The sequence below is a fragment of the Phyllopteryx taeniolatus genome, chromosome 15 (genome assembly GCF_024500385.1).
Source record: "Phyllopteryx taeniolatus isolate TA_2022b chromosome 15, UOR_Ptae_1.2, whole genome shotgun sequence".
Lineage (NCBI taxonomy): Eukaryota > Metazoa > Chordata > Actinopteri > Syngnathiformes > Syngnathidae > Phyllopteryx > Phyllopteryx taeniolatus.
This window is the reverse complement of record NC_084516.1, coordinates 19,592,782-19,610,747: the sequence shown is the minus strand read 5'-3', so window position 1 is coordinate 19,610,747 and position 17,966 is coordinate 19,592,782. Positions and strand designations below refer to the sequence as shown.

General features: G+C 44.1%; 1 protein-coding gene across 2 annotated transcripts; it reads right to left on the bottom strand.

The window, feature by feature from the left end:
• Positions 1–2,082: 2,082 nt before the first annotated feature.
• On the bottom strand, positions 2,083–6,061 carry spag8 (sperm associated antigen 8). 2 transcript variants are annotated; one of them, XM_061800057.1, is made up of 6 exons: positions 5,894–6,061; positions 4,625–4,757; positions 4,446–4,491; positions 3,396–3,510; positions 2,612–2,674; positions 2,083–2,231 (listed from the first exon to the last, which is right to left on the bottom strand). In XM_061800057.1, the coding sequence occupies exons 1-6, from the start codon at positions 5,930–5,932 to the stop codon at positions 2,130–2,132; spliced, it is 498 nt and encodes a 165-aa protein (XP_061656041.1). In that variant the 5' UTR covers positions 5,933–6,061; the 3' UTR covers positions 2,083–2,129. The 2 variants fall into 2 exon arrangements, with proteins under 2 accessions (XP_061656041.1, XP_061656042.1); XM_061800058.1 differs by lacking the exon at positions 3,396–3,510.
• Positions 6,062–17,966: the final 11,905 nt, after the last annotated feature.

The following is a 17,966-nucleotide window of genomic DNA, read 5'->3' as shown; positions in this document are numbered from 1 at the left end:
TTTCAGCGACAAGAGACCTTCTGGTTTGCTTTTTTTTCCTCTCTGGCCACAGGTACGCGTTCGCACGGTGGAGGGCTGCAGCGATGGTTGACTTTCTAGAACTTTCCCCCACCTGCCGACTGCATCTCCGGAGCTCGGCCACAGTGACCTTTGGGTTCTTCATTTCAAGAAGGCTCTCCTCCCCCAATTGCACACTTTGGCCGAACGGCCAGCTCTAGCTCAGCGTCTTCCATTTCAGGATTACGGAGGCCACTGTGCTCTTCGGAACCTTAAGTGCAGCAGAAACCTTTTCGTAACCTCGGCCAGATCTGTGCCTTGCCACAATTCCGTCTCTGAGCTCTTCAGGCAGTTCCTTTGACCTCCTGATTCTCCTTTGCTCTGACATGCATAGACGGGTGAGTGGCTTTCCTAATCGAGTCCAAGCAGTACGATCAAACACAGCCGGACTCCAATGAAGGTGCAGAACCATCTCAAGGATGATCAGAAGAAATGGACAGCACCCGAAGTTCAATAGATGAGGGTCAAAACTTTCCGTACCCACTGTATTTATACAGCTTGGCAGAGACCACCAGCCCGGTGAGTCTTGCTTACGCAAATGTATTTATTTCTGAAAGCTCAAGCGCCTTTTTGATTGGCTGTCACACACTGCGCGATAGGTCAGTCTGTTTCGGCTAAGTTGCCCGGCCGGTACCGCGGTGTGAAGCGGGTCCAAAGTTCAGTCAAAATCATATGAAACCCCAGCAAATCTTCTTCCACGCCCACCCAGTAAGCATCAAAGAATGAACTCCACGCATGTATTTTGCCGTCAGAATAAAAAGAAAAAGAAAAAAGGAAAACGCACAAATCAAAGTCAAGTACAACGTGTTACCAAGGGTTCGTGTGAAAAGACTCACTCGCTCTGCATGTTCCTGTTCGTCAGGCAACACGTGCTCGCTCGTGCACGGGAGGACTTGTTTACCCACTTATACACAATGTTACTAAATGTAATGCTTGGCCTCAATTAAGTAAAAGAAATCTTCTCTTCGCCGGCTGGGTGAGTCATTTTGCTTTATTTCAGTTTGTCAGTGGTGCATATGTTTATACGTGCACATGCCAAGAATGTAAACATTGTAACTGCAAGCAAATGAAGGTTTTAAGATGGCAAAAGTGTGAAAAGTTTGAATCATAGTTCATCTCTGGAAAATTGTGCCTTCAGATGCAGATGTTTCGGTTTTCCACCTTCCCCCAAACTAACATGATCGAGACAGGCACAAACAATAAATACAATCAAAATGCAAAACATAACAAGTAAGAAGTGTCTCCGGGGCTTTCTGGTATCATCTAATGTTCTGACAGAAAATATGCATAACATAAGCTAAAATGACTCGTCACCATAGCTAGCGCCCACTAATCCTTGCCGAGTGCTCAGAAAGAATCAGCATCTCCCGGCATTGTCCTGCGATTGACAGAACACATGAGATTTACTGGCAAAGCCCTGTTTGATTTGCCAGTGACATTGCTGGGTTTCGCAATCTGCATTCAAGGTCGACAGGTCGAGAGGCTTCACGATCCTGTTCTTGCCGCGGGAGGCTTGCGTGCAGCGTTTTCTGTCCAGCGCTTGAATCGTTGGTTAACACAAGAGGTTAAGTAGAGTGGATCCTGTATGAGAGAGGTGCTATAGACTAGTCCTTCCTCCTGTCTACCTCGTGTTTATTTCTAAATGCGGTTCTGCTCATCATCTTCGCCGAAATTGGGTGTGAAAATTACGATTTTCTTATATTTTTTTAGATATAGTACAAACATTTGTTTCCACCATGAATTGGGACACTTTCCTATTAGCTATGTTTTCAAATTAAAAACATATATACCACCAATGAAAATGCAGGGGCAATCGTGTATATGTAACAATGCGATGAGGTGATTTTCAGACAGAAACGCCCTTTGAGGGAAGCCATAAAAGTACGATGTGGGCCACCACAAAACAATGTTTGATACCCCAAGTTTAGTGCTTTAAAGGAAAAACGTGCGCCAGTATCACAATGCACTTGCAGTTTCGAAAAATCTCTCATCAAATGCAAGCAGTGGAAGCATAAAAGCACCATCTTATTTCATGTCCAAGTTTATTTCAAAAGCAGACATTTTGACAATTACTAAATGAAGGGGTCAATGTCTTCCCGCTGTTCACCGATGGGTGTGGAAAACTGGGCCGACTTTCGAAAGGGTGTGTTCGGGCTCTCGACCGCGCTCACACCCTGAAACACAAAACAACAGGAATATTTGGGAATGCTGAAATGCATGCTGAGCCTCATAGGCTTAGGATAGATAGGCTTCTTTTCAGAATGTATAGAGGCTGCGGAATCTGCAGAAAGAGAATAATTGGGAGGAGAAATCTTCCACCGGAGTCTCGAATCATCCGTCTTTTGACCTTGCTGCACAAACACGTCTCACTCCCGGAGCTGCTGTGGTTATGACTTTCACAAAAATAGATGGTACCATGGGTGCAGCATATCAGAGAAAAGGAAGGACGTACAAGCTTTCACCCAGGGGGGACATTTTTCATTTTTGGAATCACCACCAAAAATGTTTTCAATGAAATTCCAACAAAAATAAACAGTGAACAATCGCAACGCACCTGAATCCGCTGGTAATTTTCACTCCAGTAGCTGATGGCCTGCTCACTTTTATAATCATGAAACTGGAAATGCAAGCAACAAAATGAAGAATCAGGATTTTCATTGTTTCTTCATTCAAAATCACCAGTGGTCTACCTGGGAAATATGTAGATGATCAATAAATACAATTGACAATCTCGGTGATTCTACTCCAGAATTGTAGTTGTCCGCGTTCGTCTTGATAGTGACGAATTTGGCACACCTCATGCTGTCGCGAAGACAGCCTTGCAAGAACAGTTTTGCTATTGCTTCCCTTTTTGAAGCGCATGAACTGCTTTATTTAAAAAGAGCAATTGCTTTCTGGTTAGTTTATAGACTTCTATTGTTTGGGATGTCTCCTGACCTTATACTGTTTGTCATCTTTTTCTGGATGACGAGAAATTCTAAGACACCAGCATGCCCGCGACCCTGGTGAGGTTAAGCGGTACGGAGAATGGATGGATAGCATCGCAAAGTCGATTTCTTGTTGAACGTAAAAAAAAAAAAAACAACGTTTGTTGTTGCGCATTGTCTCTTTTACTTGAAGCAACTATGGTCAATAAAAAAACAGACGACAATGATTCTCAGAAGCTAAAACAACGTTTGCTCCAATGCTAAACACGCAAACTTTAGATATCCATAAAGAATCCCTCTTATAAAGTGTATAAAGTGTCTTGAAACTCCAACGCGAAGAACGCGGAACTTGCACGACTGCTCATGAACATCCGGTACATAACACTCAAAAGACTATTCAAGGATACATACGCGGTTGTTTTTTGTTGCTTGGGGTACAAATCCCTCAACTCGAAAATCCCTCTGGGTTGTGGTGGAGAAATCAGTTTGGGGAAGCGGCGGGTTGCGTTCTGCGTGAATCTTGTCTCTGCAAAAACATCAAACAGTTTCCACGTAACCCCCAAATATTTGGACAGGATGCTGACTACACTGTATATGGATATCGAAGTTACGTTCAATTATTTGCGTTTGACCTTTTCTTGGGAATTGTTTGTATATGTTGAACCTTCTGTCTGTTTAGCTCACTGATATCTCACACATGTTAAATTTGTTTTCCATCAGAGCCTAATTCAATGACATCAGTTTAAGGAGGTGATCATAAGCAAGTGACTTTTCTTATGCATGCACTGGTGAAAGGCCAAGAAGGCCTTCTGCTGACGGCGTAATAGTCCACTGCCTCACGAAATGAAACCACTGGACACTGGTCCTGATGCATTGAGCTCATTGGGTGCCTGACGCTGTCAAAATGACCTCTGCAAAAATGTTTCGTTTACATTGAAGATTTAGCTGCTGCGGGTATGAAGGGAGAAAACCTATGGTGTGGCCGCAGTCATCCCCTGACCTCAACCCTATTGAAACCGTTTGACTTTCTTTTAAAAGGAAGATCTACGAGGCAGTATACCTCCAAACGGCAATCGTCCAATGAGAGACACGCAGAAAATACCTATGGACTTACTTACATTTTCACTGGGTGAGAGAATTCATTCATTCATTCATTCATTCATTCATTTTCTGTACCGCTTATCCTCACTAGCGTCGCGGGAGGGAGGGTGAGAGAATTGTTCAAGTCAATTTTGAATGAGATGGGCAAAATATTGGAAAACACCTTGGGTACAGTGCAGTTCTATACCAATGTAACAAAAAAATGCAATGGCAACATTTTTGTATCTCACTACATTGCACATGTGGCCGAAATGAAGGTTCCAGTTAGGACATGAAAGCTATGATAACAATGCTTTTATTGTCATTTGAACAGGTGCAAGGAAAATGAAGATGTCACGAGTAATAGTAATTAATACCTACTTGATGATCTGGGCAATTCGTCTTTCCAAAAGCTCAGACCTGATGCCTAAATATGCGAAACAGGTGAAAAAAAATAAAGTGAGTAGTAGTGCAATGTTTGCAGAAAACCTTTCAGCCATGTGACTGACTGGAGTGTGCGGCCTGCCCCCCCCCCCCAAAAAAAAGAGAAATGTACATACCCCGCAGTCTCACCCCTGGACTCTTTGGAGGGGCAAATGCAGCTTTCAAGGTGGTGATATTCTCCATTTGAGACCCCGTGTTCATGGTGAGTATTCCCTTGTGTCCATACCTCAGGATTTGCTCCCTTGTTTGCTTGGCGGCGGATGAATATGACATTTGAATGACAAAATACGAATCCACTTAAAGATGAAGGCACGTTTTACTTTGAGCTTATGAATTGCATTTGGTTTGTTTCATACATACCATGTCCACAAAACCCAACACTGCTTGGAAATTCGACTGTCTTTAGAAGCTCCTATTTTCAGCGGCGCAGCATTACGAGCTTTTAGTAGTAGTAGTAGTAGTGATAAACCCTTATCGACCAATTGCATGTCAGCCAATCAAATCTGCATCTCAGGCGGTAATTACTGACTGCCCGTAGCCCAGACAGAAACTTGGCAGTGAAGAGGGAAAGGGGACTCAGCGTGGGAGTTAAATAGGGGGAAAGGTCAGAAAATCACCTTGAAAAAGGACGAGAACGAACGATCTGGAACGCTTAGTGGCTTTTTTGGGGGGTTTGGACTTCTCCGAGGGAAGTTCCCACTGGGGAAACGGAATTATTTAACAAAGAACACAGGTTTTGAACAAGTAAAACCTCTACAATGGTTTAGTTGTTTGTTAAAATTTGTGGAATTAAAATATGTGCGGCGCTTTTTCCCCCCCCAAGACTTCACTGTTGTGTCAAGATCCCAAAACAAAAAAGGGGGGAAACTCCAACGTTTGTATTTTTCTGCAGTGACACGTAACTTTCTCTTTTTTTTTTTTATTGATTTCCTCTCATTTCCATTTGTTTATTGCAGTTGGACTTGGTTTTACATTTTAAGAAATGTTCTCTATATAGACCTTTGAAAATGTGTGTCGAGTACCCGTCATCAGTGACTTGCGTGTTTTGATTGGCATACAAATATTTGAGCGCAAGCTTGATCTCTCATCTCATCTCATCTGATTATTATCATTTCTTTTCTTTTGTATTTCACATGGCTCATTCATCCACTTTGTCGCATGCTCAATTGTTTCTATAACATAATAGGACGGTATAGCAATAGCTTCGTTCTTCAATCTATGTCAGCCACGTATAGTGACAGGCAGAACAATGCATGTCTCCCCTACGCTGTATCACAATATATAATATTTACATGATTTTATAAATATTATTATTATTATACACACACACACGCATATATATATATTTCTATTTCTATATATATATGACACCGCAGCCGACTCACCTCTTCGGGAACGTCATCACGTTGATTTACGTCCGCCATTTCAGCACTTTTGGGCAAATATATCGTAGAAACCAAGACTTCAGATGAGACGGGCGTCAGTGAAGCGCTTTTAAACGAGTGCACCGCAGCAGCAACTCGCGTCCCGACGACGGAGGTGTCTCCATGGTTACGGTGTAAACACACAGGACTCTATAAACCTTTAAGGAAATCATCCACGTAGCGAGCGAGTGTGACGTCACCTTGTCCATTCTTCTCACTGAAACGGTTAGATTGACATTGCAGGTCCCAAATTGTTTCTTTGATGTGATTTGATTTGATTTGTATTGATTTTTTTGCACGGAAATGTCCACCTGCACGCGCATGATCTCAAATACCAGTTCAATAACTCCACGAACAAGAACAATAAATTATTAGTCATTGGAATTAGTGCAGTCAAAATAAACTCTAGTCATTTGAAGTCGATTTTTCAGGTCTTATCTATTTATTCCTGACATTGGATTGAGATTCCGAACTTCTTCTTACTTAAAGCAGAAACAAATAAGGACAACTGTAGAAACATGAAGCAGGGAACATGAAAGGCAAGCAAGATATTCCCCATCCACGGCCTTCTTTAACCACCGGCTTTCTGATCTTGAAAAATACATTTTGTTTCAGCTGTTGCCATTAGCTACATTTGCATTTGTTTTTCTTAAATCAGTCCACAAGGTGAAGGTCAAGAGTCAAGCCGGCAAACGCTGGCTAGATCCTAAACAGCAACGCGCGAAATCGGAACCATTTCTCTTCTTATCGGCACGAGCACAATATAAGGCCCATTCCGCTGAATCGGAGCCATTTACATCCTCAGGAAATCAATTGGAGAAATGCAGGAAAATGACTGGAAAGTTAGTTTGTATTCAGCAAAGTGTCGTGCGCATTGTTCTAATTGCATACTTTATAAATATGATTTCAAATATTCATTTAGACTACCTCGACCCATGGGAAAAGAACATTTGTTGTTGTTTGTCTTGGCTTCCTAAAATTAGACTTCATCATTAAATAGGGTCATTTAAATCCTTCATTATTATGAGTATTATTATTTTACATATGTTTGTTACTCCTTATCCCAACTATACTAGTTTACTTTCTTTGAAAGTCCCATGCAACTCCTATTTTTTTCAGTGTTTTAGAATCTTTTGTCCTTTTATCAGGTTTGCATGATCATTTGGTTTGGAAATGCCCAGGATGCCCTTATTCAAGCTATTTGAATTGCTCCAAAACACCTGACAGATGGGCCGGCTGTCTTCTTTTCCTTTGGGCTTGTCCCGTGAGGGGTCGCCACAGCGCGTCATCCTTTTCCATGGAAGCCTCATTTCTCCTGCATCCTCCTCTCCAACACCAACAGCCCTCACGTCTTCCCTCACTACAACTATCTGCCTCCTCATTGGTCTTCCTCTAGCTCTCTTGCCTGGCAGCTCCATCCTCATCATCCTTCTACCAATATACTCACTCTCTCTCCTCTGGACGTGTCCAAACCATCCAAGTCTGCTCTCTCTAACTTTGTCTCCAAAACATCTAACATTGGCCGTCCCTCTGATGAGCTCATTTCTAATTTTATCCAACCTGATCACTCCGAGAGCGAAACCTCAACATCGTCATTTCCACCACCTCCAGCTCTGCTTCCTGTTGTCTCTTCAGTGCCACTGTCTCTAATTCGTACATCTTGGCTGGCCTCACCACTGTTTTATAAACTTTGTCCTTCATCCTAGCAGAGACTCTTCTGTCACATAACACATCATGGTCCACAGGGATTCCAGTCTAACCTCATCTGTCAGCCCATCCGTCACCACTGCAAACAGGAAGGGGCTCAGGGCCGATCCCTGATGCAGTCCCACCTCCACCTTAAATTCATCTGTCACCTGACACCTTCCTCCACCCGTTCCAACCTGCTTGGACCCGTTTCTTCACTTCCTGACCACACTCACCATTGCTCTGGACGGTTGACCCCAAGTTTCAAAAGTCCTCCACCCTTGCTATCTCTTCTCCCTGTAGCCTCACTCTTCACCCACCACCCCTCTCATTCATGCACATATATTCTGTTTTACTTCGGCTAATCTTCATTGCTCTGCGTTCCAGTGATTGCCTCCATCTTTCTAACTGTTCCTCCACCTGCTCTCTCCTTTCAATGCAGATCACAATGTCATCTGCAAACATCATGGTCCACGGGGATTCCAGTCTAACCTCATCTGTCAGCCTATTCGTCACCACTGCAAACAGGAAGGGGCTCAGGGCTGATTCCTGATGCAGTCCCACGTCCACCTTAAATTCGTCTTACACACCGACAGCACACCTTACGACTGTTCTCCTGCCCTCGTACATGTCCTGTATTATTCTAACATACTTCTCTGCCACTCCAGAATTCCACCTGCAGTACCACAGTTCCTCTCTGGGTACTCTGTCATAGGCTTTCTCTAGATCTACGAAGACACAATGGAGCTCCTTCTGACCTTCTCTGTACTTTTCCATCAACATCCTCAAGGCAAATAATGCATCTGTGGTACTCTTTCTAGGCATGAAACCATACTGTTGCTCGCAAATACTCACTTCTGTCCTGAGTCTAGCCTCCACTACTCTTTCCCATAACTTCATTGTGTGGCTCATCAACTTTATTCCTCGATAGTTCCCACAGCTCTGCATATCACCCTTGTTCTTAAAAATGGGCACCAGCACACTTTTCCTCCATTCCTCAGGCATCTTCTCACGTGTTAGAATTCTATTGAACAAGCTGGTCAAAAACTCCGCAGCCACCTCTCCTAGATGCTTCCATACCTCCACAGGAATGTCATCAGGACTGACTGCCTTTCCATTTTTCATCCTCTTTAATGCCTTTCTAACTTCCCCCTTACTAATCATTGCCACTTCCTGGTCCACCACACTTGCCTCTTCTACTCTTCCTTCTCTCTCATTTTCCTCATTCATCAACTCCTCAAAGTATTCTTTCCATTTATCCAGCACACGACTGGCACCAGTCAACATATTTCCATCCTTAATCACCCGAACCTGCTGCACATCCTTCCCATCGCTATCCCTCTGTCTGGCCAACCTGTATAGATGCTTTTCTCCTTCTTTAGTGTCCAACCTGGCATACATGTCATCATATGCCTCTTGTTTAGCCTACCTACCTTTGCCCTGTGTCGCATCTCAATGTATTCCTTTCGCCTCTCCTCGGTCCTCTCAGTGTCCCACTTCTTCTTAGCTAACCGTTTTCCTTGTATGATTTTCTGTACTGTGAGGTACAACCACCAAGTCTCCTTCTCTCCTTTCCTGCCAGAAGATACACCAAGTACTCTCCTGCCTGCCTCTGATCACGTTGGCTGCAGTGGTCCAGTCTTCTGGAAGCTCCTCCCGTCCACCAAGAGCCTGTCTCACCTCTTCCCGAAAAGCTGCACAACACTCGTCCTGTCTCAGCTTCCACCGCATGGTTCTCTTCTCTGCCTTTGTCTTCCTAATCTTCCTCTCCACCGCCAGAGTCATTTTACACACCACCATCCTATGCTGTCTAGCCACACTCGCCCCTACCACAACCTTACAGTCCGTAACCTCCTTCAGGAGATTACATCGTCTGCACAAGATGTAATCCACCTGCGTGCTTCTACCTCCGCTCTTGTAGGTCACCCTATGTTCGTGCCTCTTCTGGAAAAAAGTGTTCACTACAGCCATTTGCATCCTTTTTGCAAAGTCTCCCACCATCTGTCCCTCCAAGTTCCTTTCCTGGATGCCGTACTTACCCATCACTTCTTCATCACCCCCATTTCCTTCACCAACATGTCCATTACAATCTGCACCAATCACGACTCTCTCTCTGTCTGGGATGCTCAGAATGACTTCGTCTAGCTCCTTCCAGAATTTCTATTTCACCTCTAGGTCCCATCCTACCTGTGGGGCATAGCCACTAATCACATTACACATAACACCCTCAATTTCAAGTTTCAGCCTCATCGGTCGATCTGATACTCTTTTCACCTCCAAGACATTCTTAGCCAACTCTTCTTTTAAAATAACTCCGACTCCATTTCTCTTCCCATCTACACCATGGTCAAATAATTTAAACCCTGCCCCTAAACTTCTAGCCTTACTGCCTTTCCACCTGGTCTCCTGGACACACAATATATCAACCTTTCTCCTAATCATCATGTCAACCAAACTCCCGAGATTTTCCTGTCGTAGTTCCAACATTCAAAGTCCCCACATTCAGTTCTAGGCTCTGTGCTTGAACTCTTCTCTTTCTGCCAAAGAACCCGCTTTCCACCTCTTCGTCTTCGACTTCGACCCACAGTAGCTGAATTTCCACCGGTGCCCTGCAGGTTGACGGCGCCGGTGGCGGACGTTGTTATTCTTTGAATTCTGGAATTCTTTGAATGAACGCTCATATTTGTTTGGCAAAGTTTTAAGCCCTTCCTGACGCAACCCTCTGCATTTATCCGGGCTTGGGACCGGCCAACAGTTTGCACTGGCTTGTGCCCCCCATAGGGCTGCATTACAGATGAGATGGATGTATTTGTCATAAATGTTTAATATGTAAATAATCTTTGCTTTGATTGGATCACTGTTTTCCTTAAATTGAATATAGAAAACAGCTTTGCTAAGTTATTTTGAGAGAGTTACAACCAGCAAATGCAAACTTCTAGAGTTTTTTTTTTCCTTTGTGACAAGTGAATCATCTATCAATGATTCATCTTACCTGTGGAGGATGAATCATCTTCCTCGCATTTCTTCAAAGGTCTGCAGAGGAAGATTGCAAGTTTTTGCTTTAGCTAACAGCTTTGTCCCCTGAGGTGCAATTAAGGGAAATAAAGTAATCACGCTCCTGCCATTTGACCACCTGTTAGACAGAATAACAAGTCTCTTGAGTACTTGGAACAATAAGAAATATAAAGTTTACTAAAAGTTAACAAATTAAAATCTTACATTTTTGTGGTCCAATAGAAATGTGCTCCTTTTAAATAAACTCTTAACTGACTATTTTATGGAGCAACCTTCCAAGACAGCCACTACAGTCACGTGATTTCTATCATTTTAATGTTGGCCCACTCATGAGCGAAATGCTGCAGCTTTGTTGGGTTTAAGGGGCACCTTCTCTAGACTGCACGTTTCAGCTCCTTCCCACAGATGTTCAATAGGATTTAGATCAGGGTATATTGAAGGTCACTTAGGAATCGTTCAGAGTTGTTTTCAGCTGTATTTTCTGTCCTTTTGGAGGACCCATGACCTGCGACTGTGAGATGTCTAACTTGATCGTTTTGCTGAGCCACATGTATACCTATTCAGTATTGCACCGACGTATGCGCTGTATATCCCTTGTAGTTGAGCATGAACAGGAAGTGACCTCTTTAAATGAAACGCATCCCTTAGTCACACCTGTGTCAGTCCAAATGACTGCTGTGAAAAAGGTGATTTTTGCAACATCTAGTGATGGTCTAAAACTTCCACTTCCATCCATCCACATCCACATGCACATTGACACCATCACTGAGTGGAAACTGAACCAATGCCGCTTGCTCGGTGTCAGTTGAGTGAACCACTCTTAACATCAGTGCCTAACGTGACAACCCCATTGAAAGGGACACAATTCCTCAGTTTTGCCTTCACCTCCAAATAATTTTTCATCACATCCCCTTCGCCTTTACTCAACTGATGCAGACCCTGCTGAATATAACACCCTGATCTTGTTACAGTGGATATGAGACCAAGTGAAAACCGCAGAGCTTGTTGCTAAGTCTCTGCAGCCGAGTTTTGACTGTCAGGCAGCCAGTATGTCTGGAACAGGCTGCCAGCTCAGCATGAAAGCCCAGTCGGGACACGACAAACTAGCAAACTGTGCTTCATTGGGCTAAACACTCTTACTAATCGGTTTCCAGGTGTTCATAGTGAGCAGGCTTTTTGTTGGCTCTCAAAACCATGCAACATGCAATGTAACACTGCCATTCCACAAGGTTGTGTGTGTGTGTGTGTGTGGGGGGGGGGGCTGTTCAGAGAGTGGTGGGGGATAGGAGATGTTTGAATCTACAGCAATGCAACAAAATTCCTTTAGAAGCCAATTAAAAGTGTGTAGTGCGCCATGCTTTTGAGTTGTTTAGCCATACACAAAGTAACTACAACCATGTTGTTAAGTTTCTCAATTATTATCTTTGTCAAAGGCACCATTTTTATACAGCGCGATTATCTATCTTTGAAAAAGTATATTTTATGTATATATATATATACTGCGATTGGCTGGCGACCAGTTCAGGGTGTACCCCGCCTCTCGCCCGAAGATAGCTGGGCTGGACTCCCGCATGCCCGCGACCCTAGTGAGGAAGAGCGGTACTGAAAATGGATGGATTTTTCCATTTTCTGAGCCGCTTCTCCTCACTCGGGTCGCGGGCTATATATATATATATATATATATATATAATTTTATTTTATATATGTCTGATGACTGTACATCCCATATTCCGTTCCCCATGCCTTTTTTATTTTTATTTTTGTGCGCAAAGAGCAAATCCAAGACATTGAAACAAAACAAAAAAGACTAACCATTTAGTTCTAGGTCTACACCTAGAAGTCAGTGTGCTTAATCTGGTCTGTGTGGGCAAGGCTGTGTGCAATCTGCTCAACAACTGGTCTCCATGGTAACATGAACATCGGCAAAGACTCAGAACCATTCCCTCACTGTAGACAGTAGAAAGGAGGAGTGATTCAGACACTTCCCATGTTGGATTATTTTAAACCTACCATTACATTCTACTGGATGCAGAAAATAGCAGACATTAGCTTGTGTTACATTTACTCATAAATACCACAATAGAAACTGTATTATTACAGTAACTGAGACTTTAGAAAACGAAATGCTCGGAAAACTATGTATGCTTTTATTGGATGATCATTATGTGCAGATTAGCCTTCACTTTGCGTACTCGCAGCACTGCAACTGTTTCTTTTTTATGATTGTACACCATAGTTATTCTAAGTCTTCTTCATTAATGAAATCGTTCCATGGCAACAGATCCATGGTCATCTTTCCTCTCTTTACTTTCATCTTTTTCCTGACCTTGTACCTACTCGCACCAACTCCCATTACCAACAGGAGCCTCAGATAACTGCTGAGAGCAGTGTTGGGCTTTCATCTTCGCACTCATCGGACTTCTGTTGTTTTCCATCATTAGTCGGTTTAACATTCCAGGGTGCTCTTCAAGTCTAGCAAACAGAAAGGTTTTTCGTGGTTTCATAGTTATCCCTCACAAGAATACCTCCTTGTTTGTTCAGGTTGAAGAGGAGCACCTACTAAAATGGCCCTTATGAGCTTTCTATATTTGGTTTCAGCTCCCTTTGTCCAGAGACATGATTTTTGTAATAAGAAGTCATTGGGGAGTTGTGTGCTGTGTGTCACAGTCAAAAGGTTGTAGGGCAGTGGCATACAAAGGTGTGTTGCTGCCAAGGGCACGCAACGGTAGTGATGCCCCTCGCCGAAAAAAAACTATTGCCAATGGGGTGCTGACGGAAATTGTTCAAAATACATACGTTGACGGATGGGGTGGCGAGTTGAAGGAGCTTTTGTGCAACTGTAACACATTCGTGATGTGTTGGGGGGTGGGGTGAGGTTAATGCCGCGTGGATGGCCCCCCCCCCCTGTAGTTGGATGCCTGGGGCCACCACCCCCTGCGGTTCTCATTGCTGACTGTGTTTGTTGTACATGTAGTGTCATAAACACTTGGTGGGATGCAATGTGATGATCTTCAATCGATAATTAACAATCTAAAGAGAGCCAATGCAATACCTGTGCAAATACCTTTAAACAATTATAATAATAATGGTTGTACATCTGAAGATTGTACTTGTTTTGAGAAAACTAATAGAAACTCTTTTCTGAAATCGGCCAATCAGATAAACCTGCAGCTAGATTCGCCCATTGACACGTACTCAATGTCGCGATGGTTATTCACTTTTTCTGCGTTTTCAATGTCCATACAGTGCAGCCCTTCTCTTGGCAACTTTGTTATCTGGAGACAGATAACATAGACTCAGCTGTCAGTCATGTGACAGTGATTCATTTTTAATCTCGCGGGTTAAGGTTAGTTACAATCCTGCTAAACCGATTTGATATGTTGTGTAAGTGTGTGATCATCGGGATTAACGTTGGTCTTCAAAGTTGTGTGCAGTTCTTGTATTAGCTTTTGTCATCCAATAAAATCATTGTTTGCTTCAGACACGTTGGGCTGCAGGGCTGCAGACGGCTTTTACTTTTGTGTGCCGCGGCCTCGGTTGGAAGATTTCGTATAGTTTCTGGATTTATGATTGTAATTTTGTTAACCTTTATTGTGTCTGTCACTGTATTACATATTAGTTGTACCTGTTTGGTGATATTCCCTTAGCCACCCCCTTGTGTGTATCAACTCATAAGCGCCTCTGCTAGTTGTGTGCCCTGCTCAGCCCTCCCTTGCCTGTGTGTGTTTAGTTCCACTTTCTTTTCAAATCTTTTGTGAGACATCTCATCTTCTGTGTTTTCTGTTATTTCTATGCTCCTTGCTTTGATTGAGGTCTTTTGGAATTTAGATTGTCATTGAATTTGAAAAAAAATCAATGGGAAAAAAATCAAGACCTTTGAGTTTTCTCCTGTTAGCACTTGTGACTGCAATTAATAGTTTCCCAACATTTATTGAGCCAAGACACATGCTTTATTTTACATTAGAAAAATCTCATGGCACACCACCAAACAAAAAAGTTGCAAAGTGTAAATATACAGAAATAATGATGATCTCATCTCAAATGACGATTTTTTTTGCTCAGTGTGATATCTGAGACTGTTTAGTTGAACACAAAGCTTTCATTGTTGTTATATGGCACAGTGACCGACTGGTTACCACATCTGCCTCACAGTTCTGAGGACTGAGTCATATACTGCCCTGCAGTTCCACTATTGGAGCCGGGAGGGCGCTCTGTGTCCTTTCTCTTCCCCCTCCCCTCTCTGTTTTCAGCACCTGTCTCCAATCAGCCTCATCACCACCGGTATTTAAGCCTGCCTGTTCCCGGAAATCCTCGCCTAAGTATTGCAGCCACTCCTAGCGGCACCAGGTCCCACCGTACTCAAGTAAGCCACTTAACTCCTCGTTCCCTTGTTAACTCTTGTGTCTCCTCGTTCCCAGTGCTCCCCTGTGTTCCTGACCCACGTCATTCCTGCCACCAAGCCAGTCGCCTGTTCTGTCCACTGTCTGCCACCTGTCCACGCCGTCGCCTGCCAACACATCCAGGACCACCTCCATAACCTTTCCTCAATAAACTGTTCATCATTTTACATCTCCCTCCGCCTGCTCTTGGGTCCAGCTACTTCCCACATGTGACAGAATACTTAGGCCACTATGGACCCAGAAACTCCCGAGGCTCTGAAGAACGCACTAACCCTCCAAGGTGCCCACTTTGGACGACAGGACAAAAACCTGCAAGAAATCACAGAAACGCTCCAATCCCTTTCGCAACAAGTCTCCCTCCTTTCCCAACAGATGCAATCCATTCAACCCCCTGTAAGTATTCCTCCCGAGCTCGCAGCCTCTCAGCGTACCCGTACAAAGAAGCTCATCTCCCTCCGCCCGAGCCCTACTCCGGGGACCTAGGTGCATATAGCCAGTTTATTCTTAATTGCTCACTCGTATTCAATCTCCAACCGTACAGGTATCCCACCGAAGGTTCCAAAGTAGCATATGTCACTAACCTCCTCCGCGGCAAAGCAGCAAAGTGGTCCACTTCATTATGGCAAAACTCCCCTCCGGTCCTCCTTGCCTTCGATTCCTTTTCCGCTGAACTCTTAAGGTTTTCGACCACCCAGTTCAGGGCAAAGAAGCCACTCGTCACGCTCACGCAGGGTGCTAAATCAGCAGCGGAATATTCCATTGAGTTCCGGATATTGGCAGGTGAATGCTTAATCTGCTGCCACTCTTCCTTCAAGCCGTCTCTACAACCTTTCCCGACCTGAGAAAAAGGCAATGGAGGACTATATCCATGACTCTCTGGCTTCCGGACTCATAAGACCTTCCTCTTCTCCAGTAGAGGCCGGCTTCTTTTTGTTGAAAAGAAAGACACCACTCTTCGCCCATGTATTGACCACCGTGGTCTCAATGACATCACCATCATAAATAAATATCCACTTCCCCTCATCGACCCCTCGTTTGAACCCCTCTGCGACGCCCGGATATTCACCAAGTTGGATCTACGGAGCGCCTACCACCTCATCCATTGCCTATCCCTACCCGCCCTTGGTCCCATATCACTCTGGACTTTGTTACCGGTCTACCTCCTTCTGAAGGTAACTCTATCAATCTCACTATTGGCGATCGCTTTTCCAAATCCGTCCATTATGTACCCCTTCCCAAACTGCCATCCGCCTTCGATACTGCTAACCTCCTTGTTCAGCATGTCTTTAGACTCTACGGTATTCCCATCGATATTGTCTCTGACAGAGGTCCTCAGTTCTCATCCCTAGTATGGAAGGAATTCTGTAAAGTGGTGGGCGCCGAAGCCAGCTTGTCGTCAGGATATCATCCGCAGACCAACGGCCAGACTGAGCGGGCAAACCAATCCCTTGAATCTGCCCTCTGTTGTGTTGCCGCACGTAACCCCTCCTCCTGGAGCTCATTCCTCCGATGGATTGAGTACGCCCATAACAGTTCCGCTACTGGTATGTCCCCATTCATGGCTTGTTATGGTTACCAACCTCCATTATTCAAAGAACAGGAGAAGGCAGTGGCGGCCCCTGCCGTCAAGGATCATCTCCGGAGAATCCAGGCAGTGTGGAAAGACATCCGAGCGGCGTTGACCCGGTCCACCGCACGCAATAAACAGCTCGCGGACCGTCATCGCTCCCCGACGCCCGAATACAAGGTGGGCCAATATCTCTGGCTTTCTTCTCACGACCTCCCGCTTCAGACGGAGTCCCGGAAACTCACTGCGCATTTCATTGGTCCCTTCCCCATTACCAAGGTCATCAATCCCACTTCCGTCAAATTGAAGCTTCCACAGTCTCTGAAAATTCATCCTACATTCCACGTCTCTTTGCTGAAGCGTGTCTCCACCTGCACCCTAAGCCCTCCTGCCAAACCCTCTCCACCCCTCTGGGTTATTGACGACCGGAATTGTAGACTATAAATTGCCCGTAGGTGTGAATGTGACTGCGAATGGTTGTTTGTTTATAGGTGCCCTGCGATTGGCTGGCGACCAGTTCAGGGTGTGCTCCGCCTCTCGCCCGAAGATAGCTGGGATAGGCTCCAGCACGCCCTAGTGAGGATAAGTGGAACGGAAGATGAATTAATTAATGAATGACTGAAAAATTCTAATTTGGTGACTGACTGATCTCACTTGCATCATTAGATTGCAATATCTTTTGGAGCTTATGTATGTGCAGATGTGTGTAGCTCCTAGAATAAATCTGGCAGCCATAATTAGGGAAAGAGACTCAACCACTTTCCACACAGCAGATTTGTTGCGATATTCTCCTTTAGGATCATCTTCAAACTTAACTTTGACTCTGCCACGTTGAGAAGAAGCTAGCTACACGACAAACAAACACTTCAACAATCATTTGTCATCTTCTCCCACTAATCCTATTTGGAGATTGCTGTAGAAAATAAGAGGGAACAATGAGTAAAGGCGGGGAGCCTTCATCACAGTATGAAACCACAATGCGCTTCACGGCCAGTTAATCCAACTCCATTATTTCAAAGGCCATTTATTTTGGATTAAAGTCTTCTTGTCTGCACCTAATCAAAGAATTCCCACTGTTTTGTTATCAAGTCATCCAACACAAGACTTTAATTAACTTTTGCGAAGACAACCCACTTGAACAGTGCAAGAGTTCTACTTGACTCCATTTTAATGCTTTCAGCTAATTTCCTGAACACAACGGGAGAACCTATAATCACGTTAAGGACAAACGCCAATGTGGAAAATCCTGTGTATCTCAAATGTTATAAAGGAACATCCCAGGTCCTTTAAGTCACAACAAGAAACTGAGACATCTTGCAGAGAGATTCTTCGTTGAAGCCAAGCTATCTCCAAAAAGATCTTCACC